General features: G+C 40.2%; 1 protein-coding gene and 1 non-coding gene across 2 annotated transcripts in view; one reads left to right on the forward strand and one right to left on the reverse strand.

Moving 5' to 3' along the window:
* The window catches only part of TXK (TXK tyrosine kinase), a 45,036-nt gene that overhangs the window by 3,194 nt on the left and 14,520 nt on the right, over positions 1 to 27,322 (forward strand). The window contains exons 4-10 of the mRNA XM_056111219.1: positions 1,406 to 1,471; positions 4,985 to 5,039; positions 9,406 to 9,485; positions 10,940 to 11,067; positions 15,949 to 16,023; positions 19,110 to 19,281; positions 21,551 to 21,767. Coding sequence (XP_055967194.1) covers positions 1,406 to 1,471; positions 4,985 to 5,039; positions 9,406 to 9,485; positions 10,940 to 11,067; positions 15,949 to 16,023; positions 19,110 to 19,281; positions 21,551 to 21,767 — 793 coding nt within the window. The remainder of the gene's footprint in view (positions 1 to 1,405; positions 1,472 to 4,984; positions 5,040 to 9,405; positions 9,486 to 10,939; positions 11,068 to 15,948; positions 16,024 to 19,109; positions 19,282 to 21,550; positions 21,768 to 27,322) is intronic.
* LOC130020842 (small nucleolar RNA U13) lies at positions 20,118 to 20,221 on the reverse strand. Its single transcript, XR_008792045.1, has one exon. It is a non-coding gene; the product is annotated as a small nucleolar RNA U13 (small nucleolar RNA).

Here is a 27,322-nt window from a genome sequence, read left to right on the forward strand (position 1 = left end):
GTTCAGGGTATAAAAGAATTTTGAGTCTCTGGGCTCTCTGAGAGAGTAGACATTGATTTCTGATTTTTGCCAAGATTTGGTGGCTCAAAAATATTATAATGATTACAATTATTAGAAATATGTAAATTATATCTCTCAGTACTAATATTTTCCTGATCATTTGATTTTTAAAAACCAGTTGTTAGTTTAAGCTTAACATGTAAAGGAGAATTTTTATTGGGAATAAAGACATTAGTAAGTTGAGGTCTGTGTAATAAGCCACTTCTATTAATGCTCGGTTATCATGCCTCAGATTTAAAAAGTGACCCAAAATTAAACAAGTAAATCTGTTCATTTTTTGTTTCAATGTTAATGAAGTTTCTTAATGATATGCAAACATAATAAAAATGTCAGCACTGTTATTTGCTTCTAGCTCTAAATTTAATCTCACTCTAACAAAACCACCACAATGCCAGTACTTTTCTGAATAATTTTTGGTAACCTATGCACATTTTGAAATATATGGCTTTGTTTGCATATTTCATTCACCTAAATCTTATACTTTATGCATCATTCTGTAACTTGCTTTTAAGTCTCAGTAATATATTTTGGTCATCTTCTCATAATTTCAAGTGTTGATGGAAATTTAATAAAAGAGAAATGTGCTGTCTGCTAAGAGAGTGTAAGTCAGTCCATAGTCAGCTGGTTCAAAGTTAGTTTGCTGCATCTACTGAAAGATTTTTGCATTTGACAGCCTAGAAAAATGCTACTTAGTAACTTTCTTAGAGAAATACTCTTACTTGTACAGAAAAAAGGATGTTCAAGAATTTCTTTAGAAGACTGAAACTATAGAGACTGGCTACATTCCAGAATATTTCTGGAATATTCTACAGCAATTAAGAAAAGTTAGGTCAATATCATTGAAATAGAACTGCTTTAACCAGTCAATATGATGACCCAATGATCACAAGAGTACATATTTTCACTCTTCTTTTTGTGTTGTGTGGGGTTGTGTTTTTTTTTTTTTTGGTCATACCTGAATATACTCAGGGCTTACTCCTGGCACTGTGTATAGGGGTCACTGTTCAGAGACTGTATGTGATGCCAGGGATTAAACCAGATGAGTTGCATGCAAGACAAGAAACTTAACCACTGTATTATCCATCTGACCCCTCTTTTCACTCCTTGATATTGTTGTCATAAAATTACATTAATTATTAAGTTATAAGTCAGAATATTAGTGTTTATCATGCAGAGGTATTAGTTGAATGTGGAAAAGAAATTCTTCTTTTCCCTCTTTTAGTAATTTCATCATTAAAATGATTTTGGTTTCCCAATTCACCTTTAAGGCATTAAAAAGAGTGTTGCTATGAAAATGCCACAAACATACCAAGTTGTTTGATTTTTGTTATGCCTTTTGTTGTAGGAAAGAAGGCTTAATCCCAAGCAACTACGTGACTGAAAACAAAATAACCAATTTAGAAATATATGAGTAAGTCTTTTCCAAAATATGCACTTTAGTTAATCTATGAAAATCAAAGCTCATTTTGGCTGTTTATAAGTGTAACTACTCTTTGGGGCTTTAAAAGGAAAAGAAAGTAACACATTTGTCTGCTTTAACTTAAGAGATCTTTGATCTTTCTACTGGTTGATTCAGAAACCTTGTTTTGGTTGTTGTTAAACTGCTTTTTGTTTTGTTTCCAATGAGTGCTTTCTTCTCTCTCTGTTTTTCTCTCTCTGTTTCTCTCTGTTTCTCTCTGTCTCTCTCTCTCTCTTTCCCTCTCTCTCTCTTTCTCTCTCTCTCCAGCAATAGTAACCAAATATTTGTCTCTTCTTTCTGTACTAACTGGAAAATTTAGTTATTTAAAAATTGTAAAATTTCAATGAATGGTAAATTGGATTTAATGTATGGATACTTAACTCTAGTTTGACTCATGTTTGAAAAGTTTTAGAACTAGCTAGAGATGAGAAACAGCCTTGTGACTGTTCTTTGGAAGAACTTCAAGCATGTTTACTAGAGGTCTACCTAGAAATCTAATTTTGTCACGAAGATACCGTAGCCTCCCATTACAGTTTGTCATGCTGTAGCTCAAAGCCAACAGATCAACTGACAGGTATAGAGCAGCAGAGCAGGGAGCAGTCCTGGTGATTTTGGCATTGAGACTGGCAATGTGAGTTTTGAGTGCTGTGGGCTGTAGGTACTTGCTTTACGATTACATAGGCTGCCAGCGGGCGATGGCAGGTGTAGAAATTGAGTATACAAGTAGATAGGACACAGGTCTGCTCTGTTGCAACCAGGAGGCTATCCTCAGCGTATCCATCTCCTAAAGCAGATCCAATTTCACAAGCATGGGTGAATAATGTGAATTTTACTGGGGAAGCAGGAAGATCGAACATAGGACACGTGATACACCAATAACACCTGACCCTGGGTTTCATCCCTTGTTATTGCCCAAAATAGTACTGACTGGGCTGGAGGATGGCTTAAAGAACTGGGGTGCTTGCTTTGGGAGCCCACTTTGATTGTATGGTACTACAGGGCCTCCTGAACATCACTGGGTGTAGCCCTGGCGACCCCCAACACAGCTGAGAAGGTTCCCAAACAGATAAAATGAAACAATTGCACCACGCAGGCTCTACTGGGCATGTTCAGTAGGGCTCTCCCTGCTAATGCCCTCCCACATATCATCACTGCCCTAGGTGAATTATACATCCCCAGCAGGTGGGGTGGCAGGTGGGGATTTGTTTATCTGCTAATCTCTTGCTAAGAAGTTGAAAAGAAGATGAGACTTGAATGAATCTCATATTCCCTGTTAGCATCTTCCATGAGATGAAAAGAGCTAAATTTGAAGGTAACTGACACAGTCTGGTTCTAGAAACTTGTTTATGCTCTAGATATTGGATCACTTGATTTTTTTTTAAGGGGGCCACACCTAGTTTTACGCAGAACATTTTTTGGCTTAAATAACTGGGTCATTTGGCACCAAATAGTTCTGATCTTAGCTGAGTTATCATTTCCTCAGATCTTGATTGATGTGTCTTTATTTTCTTTTATTTTATAAGGTAGTTCACAGTATTTGATTACATTTAATATTCAAAAACCAATCCCACCACCATTGATATGTCTTTAAAGTCATCTATTTTCATCACTCCATGGTAGAAATTCAAGTTTTTAATTTTATTATTGGTGCTTTAATTTTTAAAAATTTATTACTTAAAAAATTAAAAACTAAAGATGTAATAATTATTGATATATATTTCACAAAAATTTATCAACTATTTACTATGTGCCTAGTACCCTGCTCATGACTGCATAGAGATCCTGAAGAGAGAGTATTATAGTTTGGGTTTAGATATGAGAGAAATCTGGATTCAGATCCTGACATCAGCAATTCACAGCAGTATGAGTCTGAGCAAAGTTACCTGCACTGCACTGCACTGTCCTCCCGTTGTTCATTGATTTGCTCGAGCAGGCCCAGTAACGTCTCCATTTTGAGACTCGTTGTTACTGTGTGAGCTGGAGTGCGCAGTCAGCCCGACTGAGCTGGGCTAGATTCCTCCGCCCGCATGACAAAAGCCTGGCAAGCTACCCATGATGTATTCAATATGCCAAACACAGTAACGAAGTTACCTACTGTCTCTAAAATCTAAATAAAAACTGAAAATTGGGGCTCCACTATTTTATACAGTATATGGAAAATGTTGAAAGTGTTCTAGCCATTCTACTATTCTTCTGGACTGTGAAACTAATAAGAAAAGCATTGACCCTTTGGAGGACGGATGGATGGCATCCCATCTGACTTCAGCAGAGTCAGTTCTTTGTTTCTCTGTTTACTGAACAGTCACGATGCAGCAGATGTTAGCTGCGGAGATACAACACAGAATACAGTTTCTGTTTTCAGGAACTTACGGTCCATGTTTCATATGGACATGAAACAACTAAATATTTCAGAGGGTGGTGTCCTGAAGGGAGAGGGTGGGACTCTGGGGGGAAAACAGTTGGAAAGTGAAAGTTATTTAGATGAGCATTGGCATGGCCTGGATCTTTTTCAGAAAGTAGCAGAGTGTAAAATCACAGCATCACTGTTATGCTTTCCCCATGGTGATGAGCAGTTGACTTTCTGTCTGGGATCATCTTCAGTCATTCTCTCTTTCTCTTCATCATTTTTTTTCCTTTTAACACCTAGTTTCAAGGTGGGGCCATTAGCGCTTTTATTGCCTGCTGTTCTCATTTCACATTTTATTGCCTGCTGTTCTCATTTCTCATTTTAAAAAAAAATAATAATAAAGCACTTCTGGTAACACCTGTTAAGAATCTTGCTACGAAATGAGAAATTTTCTGTACTTCTTATTCTCTCCTTTGTTCTACTATTTCCTCTCTCTTTCCTGAACAACCTTTGTTCACTTAGTAGGTACTCTTAGCAGACTAAATGTTTAACTCACAAGATGATCTAATCATATTTACTGTACACAATTCTGAAGTTATAAAGTCATTTTTAAAAGTGTTTTTCTTTTATTTTCAGTGTATATGATTTTTTTTTTTTTACTTTTTGGGTCACAGCTAGCAATATCCAGGGGTTACTCCTGGTTCTGTACTCAGAAATTACTCCTGGCGGTGCTTGGGGCACTATAGGGGATGCTGGGAACTAAACCCATGTTGGCCACGTGCACTTACCCACTGTGCTATCACTCCGGTCCTATGAAGTCATTTAAAGACATGTTTTATGCAGAGAAGACACAAGACTGGAGGAAAAAGCTTGGAGATTTTGATAAAAGAAATTCCAACGTGACAGGACTTAGTGTAAGGGGAGGGGAAGGAGACAGGTGAGACTGAAGGGCATCTTGACCCAGGGCAGTGTCAAGGACCCTCTCACCCTTCTCTAGTTAATAAACTTGGTCCTCTAATGTTTCTGAGGATGTCATGAAAAAATAAAGAAAGCAAAGAAATGGAGTGTCCTTTCTGGAAATAATAACATTTAAAAGATGATGTTTACTGCTTTTACAGGTGGTACCATCGAAACATTACCAGAAACCAGGCTGAGCATTTTTTGAGACAAGAGGTAATTCCATTTATTTAAGATTAAATATCAATATGTTCAAACTTTCTAAGAGATGTGCATTATAAAGTCTTTACCAAACTAAAAAGTTTTATGACTTCTCTCTCTTGAGTTTTGAAGATATTATTACTAAGTCATCTGTACTACGCCTTTTGTAATGAGTTGTAACTAGATGAATTTGTGTCTAATCATGTTTTCCACCTACTCTCTTCAGAATCTTACAAGTCTGTTTCTCTGTACTGATTTCAATTCCACACACTGAAGCATCTTCATTTACTCCAAAATATAGTCTGCCACTGTACCATCTGCCTACATTTTGCTTAAAATCAAAAAAGTAGGAATCTACATGCCACTGTACCTTTTGTGGTTTTTTCCCCCCCTTTTTGGTTTTTGGGCCACATCTGGTGATGCTCAGGGGTTATTCTCTACACTCAGAAATTACTCCTGGTGGTGCTCAGGCAACCTATGGGATGCCAGGTATCAAACTAGGGTCAGTTGTGTGCAAGGCAAATGCAGTAACCGCTGTACTTCTCTCCAGGCCCCCTTTTGTGCCTTTTGGGAACAAAGGGAAGAAAAGGATCAATGAAATAACAAACTCAGATCAAAACTACTAATTCAGGTCAAGACAGAACAAAAGTGTGTGTAGCTTCAATTTCCAACAGACAGTAAGTAAATAGAGAGTCAAAACTAGAAACTAGGTGAGCGGTGTGGGCAGCATTATGCCCTGGTTTTGAAGGTGAAGGAAATCTAGACAGATGAGAGAAATGATAATGTCTGTAAGCAGAAGTGTCAGTGCCAGTAATGACAGAAGAAGCAGGCAAGATAGGTAATTTATTTGGGATGCAGACAGAGCCTCAGGGGCAGTGGTGACAGTGGCTGAAGGGCAGTGTCTGGGTCTGTCTTCCTTTGTTTTGGAGGAAGGGCAATAATGTGCTACCTGTCAGGCATGGTGACAACAGGGGGTCTTTATAAAGTGCCAGTAGCAGGACCAGAAGAGACTGAGGTGTTATGGCTCATCAGAGATGGAGAAGGGATGTCGTAAGCACAACACTAGTACATGTATTGGTCACAGGTGACATGGGTGGAGCGTGGGCTATGCAAATTCAGTGGGAGAGTTCCAGTCAGAAAGGAAGCCAGACCCAGGCGGGCACCTGCTGTCCCTGCAGAGACTAGAACAGGAATTAGGAAATGGTCCTCATTAGCCACAATCCAGATACAACAGAGGAAACAACCCTTAACAGATGAAACACATGAAACCCACTCACCCCCTTATCTTCTTTCTTTTCTTTTCTTTTTTTTTTGGCTTTTTTGGGTCACACCCTGCGATGCTCAGGGGTTACTTCTGGCTTTGCACTCAGGAATCACTCCTGGCGGTGCTGGGGGGGGGGGCAGATGGGATGCTGGGAATTGAACCCAGGTAGGCCACATGCAAGGCAAATGCCCTACCCGCTGTGCTATTGCTCCAGCCCCTCCTTATCTTCTTTCACTCTTCTTCCCCTGAGGCAATCTCAACCAACAGGAATATTCCCATTTGGTCTGTGAGTTTATCTTTTGATCTTCTGTATATGCAGAAAAAACTCTAGTCCAAGTGTATCATTTTTAACATTTGACATAACAGCATCACAGGTATGTTGGTATTTTAGCTAAACTTTCATATTCGATATGTATTCGAGAGTATTCGAGAGTATTCGATATGCCAGACACAGTAACAACAAAGTCTCCAATGGAGACGTTACTGGGCCCGCTCGAGCAAATCGACGATCAACGGGAGGGCCTTTACCTTTACCTTTTACCTTCATATTTAAAATTTGGTTGGTATGGGCACATATAGCTTTTTAAAATGTATTTAGAAACGTTTTATTTTGTAATGTCCACGTTTTATTTTGTAATGTCCACATGTTCAATTGTTTGTTTTTAAAATATGCCTGATTAATACTTACTTGGTTGTGAAAAGCAAAAACGTGTGTTTTATACATATTGTGCATGTATATAAATATATTTGCTCGAGCGGGCCCAGTAACGGCTCCACTGGAGACTTTGTTGTTACTGTGTCTGGCATATCGAATACGTCACGGGGAACTTGCCAGGCTCTGCCGTGCGGGCGAGATACTCTCGGTAGCTTGCCGGGCTCTCCGAGAGGGGCGGAGGAATTGAACAGCCATGTTGGCTGCGTGCAAGGCAAATGCCCTACCGCTGTGCTATCACTCCAGCCCAGTTTTTAGTATTTTGTGTAGCTTTTATTCTGTTAGGTTCACAAGAGAGCCTGACTTCTAATTTCCTGTTCTCTGTATAGGTTATAGTAGCATCATAAAATGATTTGAGGCATGGAACACTGTTTCATTTTCCAATCTCTGGAATAGTTAATAATTGGATAGAATTTGTTACTTTAAATGAAGATATATGCACGCACGCATACACACACGTCATTAGTTCCTTAAAAGTTAGATATATTTCTCTATATAATTTGAAAATAGTGTTTTTTTCAAATAAGTTTTGACTAATGATTTAAATTTCCTTTTATAGATGCTTGATAATTTATACCTTATCTCAAAAAATATCTGCTTTATATCTATTTTAAAATTTCTTGTACATATTATTCACAGAAATATCTATTCAGTGGTTCAGTACTCATTATGCTCTTATGATTTAAGAATCAAAAGTTTTTGAAAAAAATTTTTTTTGTCTTTTTGGGTGACACCCAGTGATGTTTACGTGTTACTCCTGGCTCTGCACTCAGGAATTTCTCCTGGTGGTTCTCAAGGAACCGTATGGGATGCGAGGGATCAAACCTGGGCTGGCCATATGCAAGACAAAAGCCCTGCCTGCTGTACTATGACTCCGACCCCAGACTTGAAAAGTTTTATTTAATTTCTGTCCCCAAAAGTTCCAATCCAAAGGCAAACCACTATTGTCAGTTCCTTTTGTGAATTTTTATGTAGAAAACTGGGTCAAAGTGTGAAATATACATTTCTATTTTTGATATATATTAAGATTCCCTCTATAGAATTTATATCCATTTTTTATGTTTTTGTAAAGACCACATGGGATCATCATGTGTGTGTGTGTGTGTGTGTGTGTGTGTGTGTGTGTGTGTACTCCTGGTAGTGCTGAGTGGAGCATGTTGTGGCAGGAATTGAACTCACAGCCCTACACAGGCTGGGCATGTGCTCTAAGCCATTCAAGTGTCTTCCTGGCCACATACTGTTTTTCCTTTGAAGGCTATAGTGTAGTGGTAGAACACATGCCTTGCATGTGTGAAGACCTAGGTTCAATCTCCTGGTACTGGAAAATTAAGGGAAAATAAAAAAGATGAGAAAATGTACATGTATGGGAGGAGGTAGAGAAAACTGCTTATTGGATTAGGTTTACTTGGAGGGTCAGGTCATTCTGTGTGGGTGGTGACATTCTTAAGCAAAGCAACAGCATTTCTCCAGAGTCTATAGTCATGAGTTTAGCAAGATTCTGAGTTCTTTTCCTTTTCACTATGTGTAAGCACTTTGAATAAAGCTGAAACTTTTTCGAGTATCAAACCAACCAAACAAAAACAGTCCGACATGCAGGATTATTTGAAAGCAACATTGAAATCCTTATGAGAGTTTTCCAATTCCTGTTAGTGGCAATCCTTTTTATAACATGACATCAAACTTGGTATAATATTCTCCCCTCTTACGTTTTCCTTTTGATATATTTCATATCTCCAGAACTAGAGGCAGTTTCTTGCTCCTCTCCTCCTTCAAACCTACCACCTCTTCACCCTTGCCCTGAGTTTTGTCTCTCTTCTCCCTCTCTTTCCTTTTTTTATATGTTTTTCCCAGAAGCCTTTATCTCTATGTTTCTTTCCTTCCAAAGTTCAAACCCATCAGCTTGTCTCATTTTGTCGTCTTAATCTGTAGTTTTTATCTATTATCTTGAGAAAGATAGCAAAAAAAAAAAAAAGAAAACCAAAAAAAACCAAAAAGAAAAACAAAAAAACAAAAAACCTAAATGGTGGGGTACAAGGTTATCAAATATAGTTTTGTTTGCTTAGAAAAGCCAAGGGCAATGTGTTTCCAGTGTTTAAAGTTTTTCACAGTGTGGGATGGCAGTGTAGTATCACTGCAAGTATAAAACAATCATGTGGAAACTGTTGGAAGTCCAATTAGCACAATGAAAATAAAGACACAGAACTGGGCAGAGGCTAGAATAAAATTCTTGACCCAATTTTATCTTAAAGGTACTATTTCCAAATGTTTAAGGGAGGTAAGATTACATGTAATTGTAAAAACAATCTCTACTAGCCTAGATTGGTTTTTTTTTATTACTCAGATATGGATTTGTCTTTTTCTTTTGACAAAGAATAAACTTTCACAATTAATGTATTGTTTTACAGTCTAAAGAAGGAGCGTTTATTGTCAGAGATTCAAGACATCTGGGATCCTACACAATTTCTGTGTATATAAGTGCAAGGGGGTAAGTGACTAGTTCTTGCCACTTTAGAAATAATGATCCTGAGGTTGGAGAGAGAGAGCTAGAAGTGCCGGAGCACCTCCTTTGCATGCAGAAGGATTCAATCCCTGGATTGAATCAATCCTTTGGATTCAATCCCTGGATTCCGTGTTTGGACCCCCTGAGCACTTAGTCATTGGTATGGCCCAAAACACAAGGATAAAATAATCTCTGGAGATAATGTATCTCTGGGGAAATGTAAGATAATATTGGTTTGTCCTTTCTGCCTTGCCACAGGGAGCTTAGGTTTATTGGGTTACTCCCATCACAGTGCTCCCATTCCTCTGAGTTTATTTGTAACTTCTTTCTTTGTGCTCTGTTGACTTGAAAATATTGTTTTCCTCTTCTCCTTAAGTCTTTTGCATAGTTAATTCAGAGCAATGTCCTTTTTGTATAGACACAGGAAGACAGTTAATGCTATGTTTTTGTAACGGGAGTTAGTTGACTCCAGATAATATTACCTTCTGGACATCTGTTCTCTCAGTTGCCCTTACTTCCTAGCACCCCAAAAGCAGGGTCCAGATGACGAAACTGAATGGATCCAGAGCAAGCTGTGAGCTATATGCTACCCTGGCATCAAAATGGCCTAGCCAACGTGCCATAATGCTTAACTATAAGTTAAGAGCATGGTCATGGGCAAATTCTGTCATGATCCAAAAAATAATAACTAGATTTGAACCCTGCTAGGGTTAAAAATAATTAATTTGGCCTGAGCACTATAATCTGAGTCTTTGGTGAGATGTCCCCAGGAGAGCCACCCTGCAACCCTACAAGCTCTGTGTATCTATTACTGCATCCATACAAAATAACTAATATTAAGATATCAATTAAGTTATAATTAAGTTATTAGACTAAGGGGAACAGAAACACTCCTAAAGTGGTATTTTGCCCTTGAGCGGAAGAAGGGCTTTTGATATGTTGATTTTGCTACCTGGATATGTGTGTGTGTGTATGTCTGTATGTGTGTGTAGTTTTCTACAACCTATCCTAGAGTGTGGGGGAGAGAGAGAGAGAGAGAGAGAGAGAGAGAGAGAGAGAGAGAGAGAGAGAGAGAGAGAAGGAGACAGGAATGAGGGGCAGTGTGAGACTAGATGGAGAGTTTAGAGAGACTGGAACAAGTGCTTGGGAAGAACGGAATAAACGGCATCTGATCATCAATCAGCTTGGCCCTATTTCCTCCTTCATCCACTCATGGCATTGGGCAGCCCAGGGTAGGGGAGCGGCTGGAGACCACCTAACATGGACGGTGAGAGGGAGAGCCGCCAGGTCTCCCAAGATGCCTGGAGATTACAAAGGGTAACAGGACTCCATCTTTAAAGTTCACATCCTTGCAACACTACATACCCAAAAGGTAAAAATCCTGTTATTTATTGTTTGACTTAGTTTCAAAATGATTTTCTTTTTGGGTTTGCTTTTAGAAATGTGGATGCTACCATCAAACACTATCAGATTAAAAAGAATGACTCAGGACAGTGGTATGTGGCTGAAAGACACCTCTTTCCTTCTATCCCTGAGTTGATCTGGTACCATCAACATAATGCTGCTGGTAAGTCAAGGACTTCAGACTATGTGAGTCAAGGTCCAGTCATCTTGAGTCCATCATTCAACATACACAATTAACCCTGTAGAAATAAATGGCTAAGAGCTTGAAATACACCTGCCTCTGAGCAATGCACTTCAGCTATTCATCACCTCAGCCATTCATATTTTTTCTAGACAAGAGAAAAATTTCATATTTTCTCATTTCAACCAGTTAGAAAAGTGATTGCTATTGAGCCAAAGGCAATTTAATCATTATACACTTACTCTTGAAGTTTACATAGGGTGAAATGTAATCAATTTCAAATGTTCTAAATCATGATGCATGATGTACTTTCTGTTTTAGGCAATTGTAATAGAAAATAGCTCTGATATTTCTTATTTTCTGTTCGTTATTGTTTGGAGGGGGCTGGAGTGATAGCACAGTGGTAGGGCGTTTGCCTTGCACGCAGCCAACATGGCCGACCCGAGTTCGATTCCTCCGCCCCTCTCGGAGAGCCCGGCAAGCTCCCAAGAGTATCTTGCCCGCACGGCAGAGCCTGTCAAGCTCCCTGCGACCTATTCGATATGCCAAACACAGTAACAACAAAGTCTCCAATGGAGACGTTACTGGGCCCGCTCGAACAAATCGATGAACAATGGGAGGACTGTGACAGTGACAGTGATTGTTTGGAGAGAAGAAAAATAAAATAATAGTAGAAAAATAACACAGTTAAAAATGAGCTTAAATATATAAAGGCATATTGAGTATACCTACTTGATGATTTGTTTGCAATAATTGTTACTTGTGTAAAGTCTAGGAAGATCATAGATTCCAGAAAGTTCCATCAAAATTATAATCACATGTCTGGCCCCATCTCTCCCAACTTGTCTTGGACCACTTTAAGTCCAGGGAGACATCTTCCTGCCTTAGCATTTTAGAATCTGAGACCCACTGTAACTTTTCATATTGTTTTGACTTCTAATCATGTAGTACTTTTTAATATTTCTCTCATGAAAAGTTCTGCTAACAAAAAATAATCCCTTTTAGAAAGCAGCCTCTTTTCCATTACAGTAGTTTTAAATATCAGAAAAGTAGCAAAGGAAATTTGTATCCACTTAGAGAATGTGTCCTTATGGACTTTACAAATGGTTGCTGAATGTCTGATGGACAGGAAGTGCCTTTATGTTTGGGTAGGACCAGGGAAGATGTATTTGAATTGAGAGATAGAAAACCTTTACATAAGAAAATCAGTTCTAAATTTCCTCCTTTGTTCTCTATTATCCTCTCCCCCTGAAGAAAATATTATGGTGTTGAGGTTAGAAAATATTATGAGGTAGATCTGGGTGTGCTGACGTGCAAAGATTTTAGTTATAAGTTGTTGAGTTAAAAAAGATTCTGAGAGAGAGAGAGTGAGAGCGAGGGTGAGAGAGAGAGAAAGAGAGAGAGAGAGAGAGAGAGAGAGAGAGAGAGAAGAAAAGTGCCTGCCATAGGCTGAGGGTGGGGGGTGAGAGGAGTGGGGTATTGGAAGGTAAACTGGGGATGCTGGTGCTGGGGAAATGTACACTGGTGGAGGGATGGGTGTTGGAACGCTCTATGACTGAAATCTAATTATGAACAGCTTTGTAATGGTCTATCTCACAGTGATTCAAAAAAAATTTAAAAATTAAAAGATTCTTTGTAAGCAATAAATTTATAGTTCCACTTTAGTAAAAATAAAAATAGACCAAACAAAAGCACATTCGCATATATGTATACATACATAGAAAAACTGTCAACATTTGAGAAATGATATTGTGGAAATGAAACTATAATGGAGCAGGAAATTTAAAAACTGTTTGTATTTCTCTCGAAGAAAGTAAAAAAAAAACAAAACAAAAAAAACCACTTTTATTTTCTGCTTTATAGATTCCTCTAAAGAGTGAATATTTTTATCACTCTTATAATTTATAAGAGTGATAAAGTATCATCACTCTTATAAATTATAAGAGTGCTAATAATATTTTAAATTTATTATTAAATTTATATTTTAATAATAAATTTATTATTAAAGTATGTCAAATATTATAGACACAACTTTACAAAATAAAAGACCAAATTAAACAACAGAAAATGAAAAAAATTCTTTAAAAGTATAACACTGGAGCTAGGCAAAAAGTACAGTTGGTAAGAAACAGGTTTTTCAGTCAGTCCGCCTGGATTTGATCCTTGGAACAAGTATGTTTTTTTAAAGCACATCCAGGAGTGATCCCTGAGCATAGGAGTAAGCCCTGAGCATAGCTGAATGTGGCCCAACCTCCCTTCCCCATCACTGTTTCACTGTCATCGATTTGCTCGAGATGGCACCAGTAATGTCTGCATTCGTCCTAGCCCTGAGATTTTATCAGCCTCTCCTTACTCGTCCTTCCCAATGGTGTCGCATTGGAGGCTCTTTAAGAGTCAGGGGAATGAGACACATCATTGTTGCTGTATTTGGCATATCGAATACATCACAGGAACTTGCCAGGCTCTGCTGTGCGAGCAGGATACTCTCGGTAGCTTGCCAGGTTCTCTGAGAAGGAGAACTAGACTATAAGAGGAGCTTCCAGGAGCTTTGTTTTATAATCTCTGGATCTTGGCCATTCATGGGATTTCATGGGGCCGGGGACAGTTTGTGGGTATAACTGCCTAGGTACTGGAAAATGGGGGATCTGGATGCAGGAGGCCCAGTCCCGATCTGAGCAGGCTTGGAGATCTCAGCCCCAGGACCCACGCACCTGGGTTCCTCTGCTGATTCCTTCACGCGTGAGGCTCGTCATTTGAACCATAGAAATCCTTGAGGCCATTGGAGTCATTTGACTCACTGGCTTGCATTCAATTACCGGTACATCTTTCAAAGAGAGAATGGAGTCATGGAAGAATGCTTTGGTGCGTCCCGTTTTAGAAAAGTGTATGAATCAGAACTCATGATAGTTCATCTTGTTCACTTTTTTTTCTTTTTGGGTCACACCTGACGATGCACAGGGGTTACTCTGGCTCATGCACTCAGGAATTACTCCTGAAGGTGCTCAGGAAACCATGTGGGATGCTGGGAATTGAACACAGGTCGGCTGCGCGCAAGGCAAATGCCCTACCCTCTGTGCAATCACTCCAGCCCCCTGTTCACTTTTTGATGTTGAATCAATTGGACTTGTGACAATTCATTTCATTTCAAGAAGTAGGAACACCACACAGAGAGAACCAGGGGCTTTTTTCTGTTGGAGAGATGCACAACCATTAAATGATTCACAGAATCATTTATCATTATGATTATCATTTTTATTATCATTTATTATTATCATTTTATCATTATTATCATTTTTATTATCATTATTATTATCATTTATCATTATGATTATCATAATCATAATGATTCACAGAATAAAAATGCTTGACAATATAAAAGTTTATCTTATTTATTTTTTAATTTATTTTGGGGTTTGGTTTTTGGGCCACACCCTTCACTAGTCAGGGGTTACTCCTGGCTCTGCAGTCAGGAATCACTCCTGACAGTGCTCAGGGGATCATATGTATTGCCAGGAAACCCAAGTTTCCCAGATCACAACTGGTGCTATTCGCCTCAGAAGACTGCTCCTTTGAATCCAACAATGTCACAAATCAAAATCACAAATCATCCTGTTATTCGTCGATTGCCTCAAGCAGGCCCCAGTAACGTCTCCTTCATCCTAGCCCTGAGATTATATTCAAGGCTCTTTAGGAGAATGAGACCCATCATTGTTACTGGTATTTGGCATATTGGGTATGCCACGGGGAGTTTGCTAGACTCTGCCGTGTGGGCAGGCTACATGCAGTAGCCTGCCAGTTTGTCCAAAGTAGGAATAAGATGTTATAATAAGATGTTGCGCGGTCGCAAATGCGGCCACGCGGTTCTGGGAGCTGGTTTTTATAGTCTCTGAGTCTTGGCCGTTGATGGGATTACACGGCGCCAGGGGACCAGGTGGTGGGTGTGACCCCCACCTACTGGAATTTGGAGGATCTGGGTGGAGGATGCTCGGCTCCAATCCGAGTCAGCTTGGAGATCTCGGCCCCGGAACCCGCGTGGCTTTGTCCCTCTGCCGGTACCTTCATGTGTGCGAAGAGTGGTCTCAGCAGTGGAATCCAACAATGTATGAAGCAACTTTTCTCTGGAGCTCAGATTACCTTCTGTATGCCTATAACAGGACTTACTGTTATTATTATTATTATTATTATTAATGCTGTACTTGCCTTTATCTGCCTTTCCTCCCCGGTTGAGATGGAGTCTGTGTGTGTTTGTTCCTCTTGGGAGCTTTTAGCATCTTTTAATCTGCCTAGCTGAGGGTTTTGCACACAATGGACATTGATGCTTCTTTCTATTATTGGCCAAGTTAGCTTCTGTTTTCCAGTCTTTGCACATGCTTTTTTTTTCCTGTCTGGAGCATGCAAATCTTTAAATATTCTTACAGGGCTGAAGCAATAGCACAGAGGGTAGGGTGTTTGCCTTGCACTCGGCCAACCTGGGTTCGATTCCCAGCATCCCATATGGTCCCCTGAGCACTGCCAGGAGTAACTCCTGAGTACAGAGCCAGGAGTAACCCCTGTGCATCGCCAGTTGTGACCCAAAAAGAAAAAAAAAATCTTATAAAGATTCATCAAAATGGTAGCTACATAGCTCTGGGTGCTAAGGTTTCATGTGGGATTTTTATTTCATCTTTACGTTTTCTAGGGTTCTTTCACTTATATTCAGTGAACATATTTTAGTTATGAAAAGTGTGCTTCAAGTGGAAAAAATAAACAGGACTGGAGAATAATTTTTGCTTATTTTAGTTAAAGAGAAGTCTTGACTTGTATGTTTTGGTGTTTTTTCCCCCCTGGTATAGGTTTGTAATGCTGATTTCCCTTTCTCTCTAGGCCTCCTGACCCGTCTCCGCTACCCCGTTGGACTAATGGGCAGCTGTCTGCCAGCCACTGCTGGATTTAGCTATGGTAACGTCGGCATGTGTGCTCATGTCAAATATCAGATCCAGTGGAAGAAACAGTCTTGAGATGCTCTTGAAGTTCTCATCACTCCTGGTGTCTAACTAGATCCCTTTTCAAAGTTTAAAGCCCCTTTTTTGATGTTTAATATATGCATCTTGGGCTGGAGCGATAGCACAGCGGTAGGGCGTTTGCCTTGCACGCAGCCAACATGGCCGACCCGAGTTCAATTCCTCTGCCCCTCTCGGAGAGCCCGGCAAGCTACCGAGAGTATCTTGCCCGCAGGGCAGAGCCTGGCAAGCCACCCGTGATGTATTTGATATGCCAAACACAGTAACAACAAAAATCTCCAATGGAGACGTTACCGGGCCCCCGCTTGAGCAAATCGATGAACAACGGGAGGGCCTTTACCTTACCTTTCATATATGCATCTTATAAGACCATCTAAACTTTGGAGATAAATGTCTTAGTTCTATTTCAAATTTCATTATACATTACTGGAAACTCTTTTGACACATTAAAAAAATTATTATTTTTTTTTTTTGGCAGGGCGGGGGTGGGGCACAACTGGTGGATCAAACCAAGGTCAGTCAGGAGCAAGACAAATGCTCTATCGGCTACGATATCACTCTGGCTTCCTGACAACATTTTCTTTTTCTTGAACGTTTGGGCTGTTGTTTTTTCTAGGCTATAAGAGTGACAGGTCTTCAATTATCAACCAAAAAGAGTAGCTGAAAGTATCCTCTGCAGATATTTCAAATAGAAGTTGTGCAGTTTAGTCTGTCCCTTTTCTAACAACTGTGGTTCTGAAAAATCTGTGAGAATAAGAGCTAAGGATACCTATTTTTTAATATGGCAGCACTTTATTCTCTTCAACTTTTCTCACTAATGGGATTCAGAATCTACTAAAAAATGGTGATGTAATTATATTGCGCAACAATAACCAGGACTCAGATTCTTTATTTTAATTGGATAGAAAAGGAATTCAGAATGTTATAGGTGCTTACTATTTGCCCCATAAATAATACATATGTATACATCTATATAATAAAAGTTTTGTTACTTATAACTTATTAAGTTAAATAATATATAATTTGAAAATTTAGTTTTTGGGTTTTGTTTTGGAGCCACATCGAGCAGTGCTCAGGGCTTACTCCTGGCTTTGTGCTCAGGGGACCACATGCAATAAAGGAGATTGAACCCAGCTCAACTGTGTGCAAGGAAAAAGCCTTAATCCTTGGATTATCTCTCTGTCCCCCCAAAAGTTCTTTTCTTTTCTTTACTTTAAAAAAATACTTATTTTATTACCTATTCTTCAGTTGTGTTGTTTCTACTTAAAAAAATTCATTTCCAAAATACAAAAGGGTACGCTATTCATATGTTTGTATCTTTATTCATTTTTGCTTGATTTTTTACTTTTATGTAAAATTAATTTGAACAGTGTGTCTTCTTTTGTATCTGACCTCTTTCTTTCTCTCATCATCCCATCTGTGAATTTCACCCATGGTGTTAGATGTGAATGGGTTTTACGATAGGAATGTAGTGATCTGTGGCCCAAGTATACAACCACTGAGTCACCATTCTTTCTTTGTACAACCCTTTTTATCCTCTATCAAGTATTACTATTATTCTTTACATGTTTTTTGATGTTCAACTCCAACACAACAGTGTTGAGTATGTACCAAATAGTAGAATTGATGGGTCAGAGGGTATGTACATATTCAGATTTAGTCCAAAGGGCTTCTATTAAAATTTTTTGAGTCAGTGTTGTGACAAGATTTCTAGTTACTCTGCACTTTTGTCCTTGTCAATATTTATTATTTTTATGTTTTACATCTCCTTTAGGGTGTCTGATGATCACTACATCTTAAATATACTTATTTCTCTAATGACAGATTACGTTAATCAATTTTTACATGGCCAAGTGGCCACCCACTTGAATTTTTTTTTTGGTAAGATACTATTTTGTTCAAAATTTTAACCCTTAAAAACAGAGTGATTTGTCTTTTTAGATTAATTTATTCAAATTCTGAGTAGAAATTGTTTGCTCAGTGTTCAGTACATATTTTGGAAATATTTTCTCCAAATCTTTGGCTTAATTTTTACTTTTAATTGGGATATATTTAATAGAGAAATTTTTTTCTTTTTGGTTTTTGGCCACTTCTAGTGGCACTGGGGGTTGCTATGACTGGTGTTCAGGGGTCACTCCCGATGTGTTGGGGGACTCTGTGCTGCAGATCAAAGTTGGGGATCCTTCATGAAAGGAATGTGCTCAACCATTGGAGCTACTTTCCATTCAGGAAGAACACAAGTTTATTAAATATTATTTATCATTGGGCTGGAGCGATAGCACAGCAGGTAGGGCGTTTGCCTTGTATGTGGCTGACCTGGGTTTGATTCCTCCATCCCTCTCGGAGAGCCCGGCAAGCTACTGAGAGTATCCTGCCCGCATGGCAGAGCCTGGCAAACTCCCCGTGGCTATTCGATATGCCAAAAGCAGTAACAGGTCTCACAGTGGAGAAGTTACTGGTGCCCGCTTGGGCAAATCGATGAACAACAGGAGGACAGTGTTACATGCTGCAGTGCTATTTATAATTGTGTTCCTTTATAGTTCTGCTCTGCTGAATAAATGCATGCCAATCCCCAGGCCATAAATATATTCTCCGATATTACTTTTAAGCCAGCAGATATTAAGGCCAAGGAAATACTAAAAAAGGACTTGAGCACATGCTTTGAGACAGGAGCCCTAGCTTTATTCCTGACCAAAGCACCATGGTTCCCCAAACACTGCTTAGGAAAAAAACCAAACAAATAAAAACAATGACTGCATTTTGCAAAGCTGGTACAAGGATACTCTATCCCTTAGAATTCTTTAAATGCAGTACTCAAAAGTTCCAGCAGGTGACAGTGGTGATATACAAAAAGAGGTTTAAAAAATTGAGACATGGTACTTCTCTGCAATTTCAAGAGGGTTATGTCATTATTATATGTATGAGCTCAGGGTTCGCTCCTGATAGCGGGTGGGGGACTATATGTGATGCTGGGGATTGAACCTGGGCTGGCTGAGTGCATAAGTATTTGTTTGACTTTTCCAGAAAAGTGGGAGATTAACCCATCTGAGCTGTCTTTTGTAAGAGAGATTGGAAGTGGTCAGTTTGGCGTGGTCCATTTAGGAAAATGGAGGGCACGTGTCCATGTGGCTATCAAGGCCATTAACGAAGGTTCCATGTCTGAAGAGGATTTCATTGAGGAGGCTAAAGTGATGATGTAAGTATAAACACAGAGAGGAAGTGCAAACACTTGGTGTCCTTGAAGGAATGTGAACTTCGGCATCAGCTGCACAGGACTTTTTGTCACCTTGCTTTCTATTCTTGGTTGACGGCAGGTCTCGATGTGACCTGCATAAGTTATGTCACCTTTCCTACAAGCTATTTCTCACCTGTAAAATGGTGTTAGAAAAAAATGTCTACTTCTGGATCAATGAGACACTGCTATTTTTAAAAAAATAAAATTGTATTGATTTACCATTTGTAATAGAGGTTTCAGGAGTACAGATTTGCACTACCATATGAGCATATATCTCACTCCACCCATCACCAAAATTGCAGTGCCATTTGACTATCAAATTGACCCCTCCTACCCGTTATTCTTCCTTCCTTCTCCCTTTTTCCTCTAGAAACACCCTATTTTTTCACAGAATTGGAGTATTTTTGCAGTGTTTTGTTATCTTGCTTTATTTGCTCACATTCCAAATTTGAGGGAGATCATTTAGTAATTATATTTCATTATCTGGCATCTTCTGCTTATCACAGTCACCTCAAATTTTATCCATGTTGTCGAAACAAGTGAGATTTCATTTTTTCCCAATAGTTGGGTAGCTTTCCGCTGAGTGCGTATATTCAGCATCTTTACTTAGTCATTTGTTGATAGATATTAGGTTGTTTCTTGGCTGTTGTGAATAATGCTATAACTTGAGTACATATATTCTTTCAAATGTGTGTGTGTGTGTCTGTGTGTGTGTGTGTATCCTTTCAAAACTGTTTGCATTTCCTTTGAATAGAGCTTCAGAGCTTCATAGTGATCTCTTTTTGTTTTTAAGTTCATGTCAGATGGGTAATGTGCCAAATGCTTAACAAGATTTAAGGGAGGCACATGTCACTCAAACACATGAACACCCAATAATCATGCTTAAGAACCGGAAAATGCTCCTTGATCTTGCTGGTTGACATGGCATTCTTTATTTTCAGGTTTTAAAAAAATCTCTATACTGTTCTACAAACAAGTAATTCCAATTCATATTCTCACCAACAATTTTACAGTCTTCCTAACTCTTCTTGTTTTTAGTCTTTTCATAAAGGTTTTTCTCGTAGATCTGACGTGATATCTCACTAGGTTTTGATTTGCATTTAACTCATAATAAATGATGTTGAACTTTTCTCGGTATAGCTGTTGGCCATCTATATGGTGTATTTGGAGAAGAGTCTCTTCATAATTTCGGGAGTGAGCTACATGTGGTGGTGCTCAGGGGTCGTTCCCAGGCAGGGCTCGGGGATCATTTATGGTGCCTGGTATCAAAGCTGATTGGCTGCATGCAAGGCAAGCTCCTTTCCCACTGTACAATTCTTTCTATTCTCTTCCATTTAAAAAATAGACATTTTTTGGTTTTGGTGTTTCAGTTCTTTACATATTTTGCTTGTTAACTTCTTTTTGAATGTGTGACGTCCAGGAATCTTTTTCCAGACATTAAATCACCTTTGTGATGTGTGGTGGTTTATTTGACTCTATAGAAGATTTTTAGTTTGATGTGGTTTAATTTGTTTATTTCTGCTTTTGTTTATTTTGCTGCTGGGGTTGAATCTCCAATGATTTTACCCTAAACCCACCATAACAGGTTTTAGCTTTTTAACAGTTGAGTAATATTCCACTGGGTAGATATACCACTTTTGTTTTGCTTGGGGGCCACACCCAGTGGTGCTTAGGTTTTATCCCTGGTTATGTGCTCAAGGATTACTCCTAGTGAAATTCGAGGAACTATATATGGCTGCTGGGATTCAAACTGGGTACAGTCTGTACAAAACAGGCTTCTTAACCCCTGTACTGTCTCTCTAGTCCTATGTGCACTTGGTGTTTCCAGTTCTGGCTATTGTAAATAATGCTAGAAAAAAAGCTGAGAGTGCATGTCTCTCTTTGAATTAATGTTCTTGTATGTTTTGGGTAAAAATACAAGAATATTTGTTTATGGGTTCAACCCCCACCACTGCATGGCTTAATTTCTATTTTATTATTTGTGGACAGTGCCAGAAATTGAACCCAGGGCATCACACATGCAAGACATGAACCCAACCACTGGGCCACACAACCCTGTCTCCTATTTCAGGGCTTGCTCCTGGCGCTGCATTCAGGGATCACTCCTGGGGGGCTCAGGGGACCATATGGGATGCTGAGGATTAAACATCAGTTGAACACATGCAAGACAAGCACCCTACCCACTGAACTATCTCTCTGGCCCTTCATGACAGTGTTTTTCTCCAATCAGGAGATTATCTCACCCGCGTCTGGTTCAGCTCTACGGAGTGTGTATTCAGAGGAAGCCCCTGTATATTGTGACAGAGTTCATGGAAAAAGGCTGCCTGCTTGACTACCTCCGGGAGAGAAAAGGAAATCTTAGGAAGGAAGTGCTCCTGAGCATGTGCCAGGATATATGCGAAGGAATGGAGTATCTGGAGAGAAACCGTTTCATTCATAGAGATTTAGTAAGTGTCACCTGAAATCTCTGATTACTTTATAAGAAATAATGTGTACGTTTTTATTACTCTGAATATTTCTTCTTTAGCTAGGATTTTAAGTATTCCCCTATTCAAAGACTTCATGGTGCAGTATAACTTTATTTTTATTCTCCCATTGATGCCATGGATAGCCAAATCAGGTTATACTCTAAATATGACTTCACCCAATTAACAAGTGTATTAATCAACTAACTAAAATAATGTACATTCCCCTTTTTGCTTTGGGGATATACTGGCAATGCTCAGGGGTATATACTCCTTGCTATGCGCTCAGGAATTCCTACTCAGGGGATCCATGGGATGACAGGAATCAAATCCAGGTTGACTGTGCTCTAGGCAAGTGCCCTATACAGAGTGGTGCCTCTCAGCCCATTGACCTCTCTTTTTCCTTCTCTTTCCCCTTTTTTCCTTACTTCCTTCTCCCTTCTGTTTTCAATGCAACTGTCAGGTATGTACCAAGTCCTGTTCAATGCCAAACACACTTAGGCACTGGGGCAGCAATGGGGAGAGCTGCCTGCCTCTGGGCTCTCACCCAGGTGAGAGGTGTCCCTGGGGAAGGTGGATTCTCTGCCCTCATGTTAGTGGCATCAGTGGCATAATGAAAACATGTCCAGGAAAGTTCTACCAAAAAAGTTAGTAATAGTTTGTCTTGCTCCAACTGCTAATAGTTTTGCCTCTCAGCCTTGCTACCTCCTTATTAATTAAAAAATATGAATTCATAGGGGCCGGAGCTATAGTACAGTGGGTTGGGTGTTTGCCTTGCACGCGGCCAACCCAGTTTCGATTCCCGGCATCCCATATGGTCCCCTGAGCACTGCCTGGACTAATTCCTGAGTGCAAAGCCAGGAGTAACCCCTGAGCATTGCTGGGTGTGATTCAAAAAGGAAAAAAATATGAATTCATAATGCTCCTAGTTCTTCTGTTCCCTTCCCTATCTCATTCCTAAATGCCAAAATGAACCTCTCAGAGTGAGGTTTTGAGGATCGGTGAGAAGCCCCTTTCTCATCCTTCTTGGCCAAGAGCATTGATTCATTCGAATGCCTAACAACCCAAATCGGACGTTTACATTTGAATAGATGTGGCTCACTGCCTGCAGTTTCTATCTTCATTGTCTACACACCAACATCTCATTATGATGAAAGAGAAATCGAGAAGTTCTACATGGAGCTGGAGAAGTTCTATAAAGAAGACCACACCTTCTACAAGATCATTGTGGGTGATTTTAATGCCAAGATAGGACCGAGAAGATCAGCTGAAGAACTTCACATCGGGACCCATGGCCTAGAATGGAATGAACAGGGTGAGAGACTGTCTGAGTTCATCATGTCGACCAAGACCATTCATGGTAACTCACAGTTCCAGAAGGCAGAATCTAAACGATGGACATGGGAGTCTCCCGGTGGACGATTCCACAACGAAATAGACCACATCATATTCAATCGATGGTTTTGCCTGACTGATGTCGCTGTCGTCCCAAAATTTCGAACGGGATCGGACCACCGTCTCCTTCGTGCAAAATTCTACTTCACAGAGCGGGGAGAAAGGGCTGCAAAGTTCAAAAAGAGAACTCCCAGAACGACCACCAACTGGGAACTCTTTGGCACTATTGCGGCAACATGGGAAGATGCCATTGTTGACAACATTGACGAGGAATACGATCGACTGGTTCAGCACCTCCATGAATGTGCGAGGAACGCCAAGAGAGAGATAGCCACAAAAAATCGCCTGTCTTCGAAAACTCTTGAGCTAATTCGCCAGTGTGGTTTGGCGCATGCTTCAGGCAACGGCAAGCTAACGTCTGAGCTCGCAAAGCAGTGCAGAGATGTGATCAAGGAAGACCTCAAAGAGAGAAGAGCAGAAGTACTGGTAGATGCGGCAGAAGCCGGGAAAAGAATTCGTTACGCCCGCCTGTCCTTCGCCAACTACAAGACCAAGATGACTGCCCTCCGATGTCCTGATGGATCCATCACATCCTCCAGAACGGCAATGGAGAAGATTATCCATGACTTCTACTCAAATCTCTTCGATAGCCATGTCCACTTGCCGACATACCAAATTCCACAGGATGGATATGTCGTTCCCAACGTTCTCCCTTCCGAAATCCAACATGCCATTTTGTCGGTAAAGAAACAAACAGCACCCGGCCCAGACAAGGTCAGACCTGAACACCTGAAGAACCTGCCATCAGTACTCATCAATACACTGGCTCGGCTCTTCACTCGCTACCTGTCTGAATGCAAGGTTCCATCCCAATGGAAAACCAGCAGGACCGTACTACTGTTCAAGAAGGGAGACATCCATGACATTGGCAACTATCGCCCGATCTGCCTATTGTCTGTCATCTACAAGTTGTTCACTCGAGTCATCCTAAATAGGATTGGCAGAACACTAGATGAAGGACAACCATGCGAGCAAGCCAGGTTCCGCAAAGGATTCAGCACCATTGACCATATCCACACGATAACCAAGCTCATTGAGGTTTCTCGGGAGTTCAAGATGCCGCTCTGTTTAACGTTCATTGATTTAAAGAAGGCCTTTGATTCTGTTGAGACGGAAGCGGTCATTGAAGCCCTAGCCAATCAGGGCATTCAAGCCCAATACATCAAGATCCTCCGTGAGCTGTATTGCGGATTCACTACCAGGATCTCACCATTCTACAAAGAAGTGATCGTTGATGTCAGGAGAGGGGTGTGGCAGGGTGATACCATTTCACCAAAACTCTTCAGTGCCACCCTCGAGAACATCATGCGACGACTGGAATGGGAAGGAATGGGAGTGAAGATAGATTGTCAGCAATTACACCACCTCCACTTTGCTGATGACATTGTTTTATTAACACCAAACATCAGCCAAGCGGCACAAATGCTGGACGACTTTGACCGTGAGTGTGGAAAGGTAGGACTACAGCTGAATCTTACGAAGACAATGTTTATGAGAAACAGCCTCGTTCCTGATGCCCCATTCGCTCTCAATGGAACGACCATCTCCGAATGCAACAGCTATGTGTACCTAGGTCGAGAAGTCAACATGACAAATGACCTGGCACACGAGCTGCGCAGGAGGAAGAGAGCGGCTTGGAACGCCTTCAAGAACGTCGAAGAAATAGCTAAGAGGACGAAGAACCTCCGGCTCCGGGCACATCTCTTTGATTCCACTGTTCTTCCTGTATTAACATATGCCTCAGAGACCTGGGCCCTACACAAACAGGATGAGAATGCTATTCAGGTCTCCCAAAGAAGAATAGAAAGAGCTATGCTTGGAATATCACGTTTTACTCAAATGAGAGAAAAAATCTGGAGTTCCGACATCTGTCGACGATCAAGAATCAGGGACGCTGTCTCATTTGCCAAGGTGTCAAAAATCGGATGGGCTGGTCACGTAATGAGATTTAAAGATGACCGCTGGACTAGAGCTGTTACTGACTGGATTCCACGGGATGTCAAAAGACCACGTGGCTGCCCACCTACCAGATGGGCAGACTTCTTCGTGAAGATCATGAATGATCGGTTTGAGGCTCTTCATGATCCCAGAGCGAACAGATGCCATTGGGCTACACTAGCACGCGACAGGGACAAATGGAGACGTTACTGGTGCCCACTCGAGCAAATCAACGACTAACGGGAAGTTAAGTGATTAAGTGATTAAGTGAGAAGCCCCTTAATTTGTTACCTAAAAGTAATCATACATTTCCACTAACCAGGGCCAGGGGGAACAGATTCTTCATCATTCATGCTGTCATGTAAAGGAGAGAGGAAGATGTCATGTCATTGGACCTCAGTTGGACACCATTGCTTGTCCTACTCATGACCGAGAACTATCATGGCATTTATTATTTATCACTTCATATTACTGTTCATTGTTTACATTGATTCCCTAAGGCTTCGAAACTCCTTGAGATGAAGGTCCAGATTTCTGAAGTGCACCAAAGTGTGGTTGCAGAGGCTCTGCAGAGATCCTGCAGGGAATAAGGTTGCAGGCTGCCAACCCAGGTTTAATTTCCAGACCACATATGGTTCCTGAGCACCACCAAGAGTGATCTCTGAGCACAGAGCCAGGAGTAATCCCTGAACAGAGCTGGATGTATTCCTCTCCTCCCCCTTAAAAAAAAAAGGAAATGATAAAGAAAAATCAGCAAAAACACACAGAGAAACGGGTTTCAAACATCTGTACATTAGAACCACTAGGAGAGTGTTTCATTGCCTTAACGTTGGTTTACACTGTAATAGAATTTCCGAGTTTGACTTCTGATCTCTTTAGCGTTTAATTGTTACCCTCTCGCTCCACCTCTCTCTCCATCTCCAGGTACCAAGTAAAAGCCCTCTCTCCTCATTCTTTCCACCCCTCCCTGCGGCTGAAAGCTTCCTAAAACATTACGCTATCCAGATCATACCCCACACCAATTAAATTAGAATCTCCAGGGATCTAGTCATTCAATATCTAAAATAATTTCTTTTTTTTTTAAATAAAAATCGAGTCTTTATTTTTAGAGCAGTTTTAGGTTTAAAGAAAAAATGGAACAAAACGTACAGGGTTCTCTTATATCCACCTTGTTAATTTTATTAGTAATATATTGCATTAATATGATATATTTTTATATGGTTATGGTATTATAATAAAATAATTTCTATAATGAGTCCAATGTGAAGCCAAGGTTGAGAACCACAGAGAACTGGATTGCCTGGGTTGAAAAATCACCTGTGTTTCTTACTAAGTGGTGTGACCAGCTACTTAGCAAGTAAAGTGGTGTTAATTATAACACCTTCCTCTTACGGGCTTGTTGAAGGATTATAACCTCTTATGAATTTGTGAGCAGGGTTCCAAAATGTTTCAAGGTGGGGCTGCAGAGATAGCATAGCCAGTAGGGCATTTGCCTTGCACACAGCCGACCCGGGTTCGATTCCCAGCATCCCATATGGTCCCCTGAGCACCTCCAGGAGCGATTCCTGAGTGCGTGAGCCAGGAGTAACCCCTGTGTAAAGCCTGGTGTGACCCAAAAAGAAAAAAAAGTGTTTCAAGGACATTGAGACAGTGTCTGGTACCTAGAGCGCTCTGCCATGCTTGCTGTTCCAATGGCAGAGCTAGACCATGGGTTTGTGTTCTTCTGGCATATTCCTCCTATATCCAGCACATAGTATAGCAAGCAGATGGAGCTATAGGTAATTGAGTGGATTTTGATGTTTTTTTTTTAATTATTGGGCAGAGTTTTTAAAAAGTGAAATAAAGTAGTTTTTATTGAAAGAAATTTAGAGAGATGTGAGGAGAGAGAAAAGAGAGCTACACACATGCTCAAGGGAGAATACATTTCCAGAAGGGAAAAAAGTCTATTGAGCAGATATTTGAATGGATGAATATGATCTCAATTTTTCCTAGCTCACTTTCTGAGGCTTCACCTGTTTTGTCTTTCTTTTTTTTTAATTTGCACGTTTTATTTATTTTTAATAAGGTTGTTCACGATGATTTGTCACATTCAATATTCCTACACCAATATCACCATCATTTCACCTTCCCACAACCATTATTAT

This window comes from Sorex fumeus, unplaced genomic scaffold (assembly GCF_029834395.1).
Source record: "Sorex fumeus unplaced genomic scaffold, SorFum_2.1 ptg000013l, whole genome shotgun sequence".
NCBI lineage: Eukaryota > Metazoa > Chordata > Mammalia > Eulipotyphla > Soricidae > Sorex > Sorex fumeus.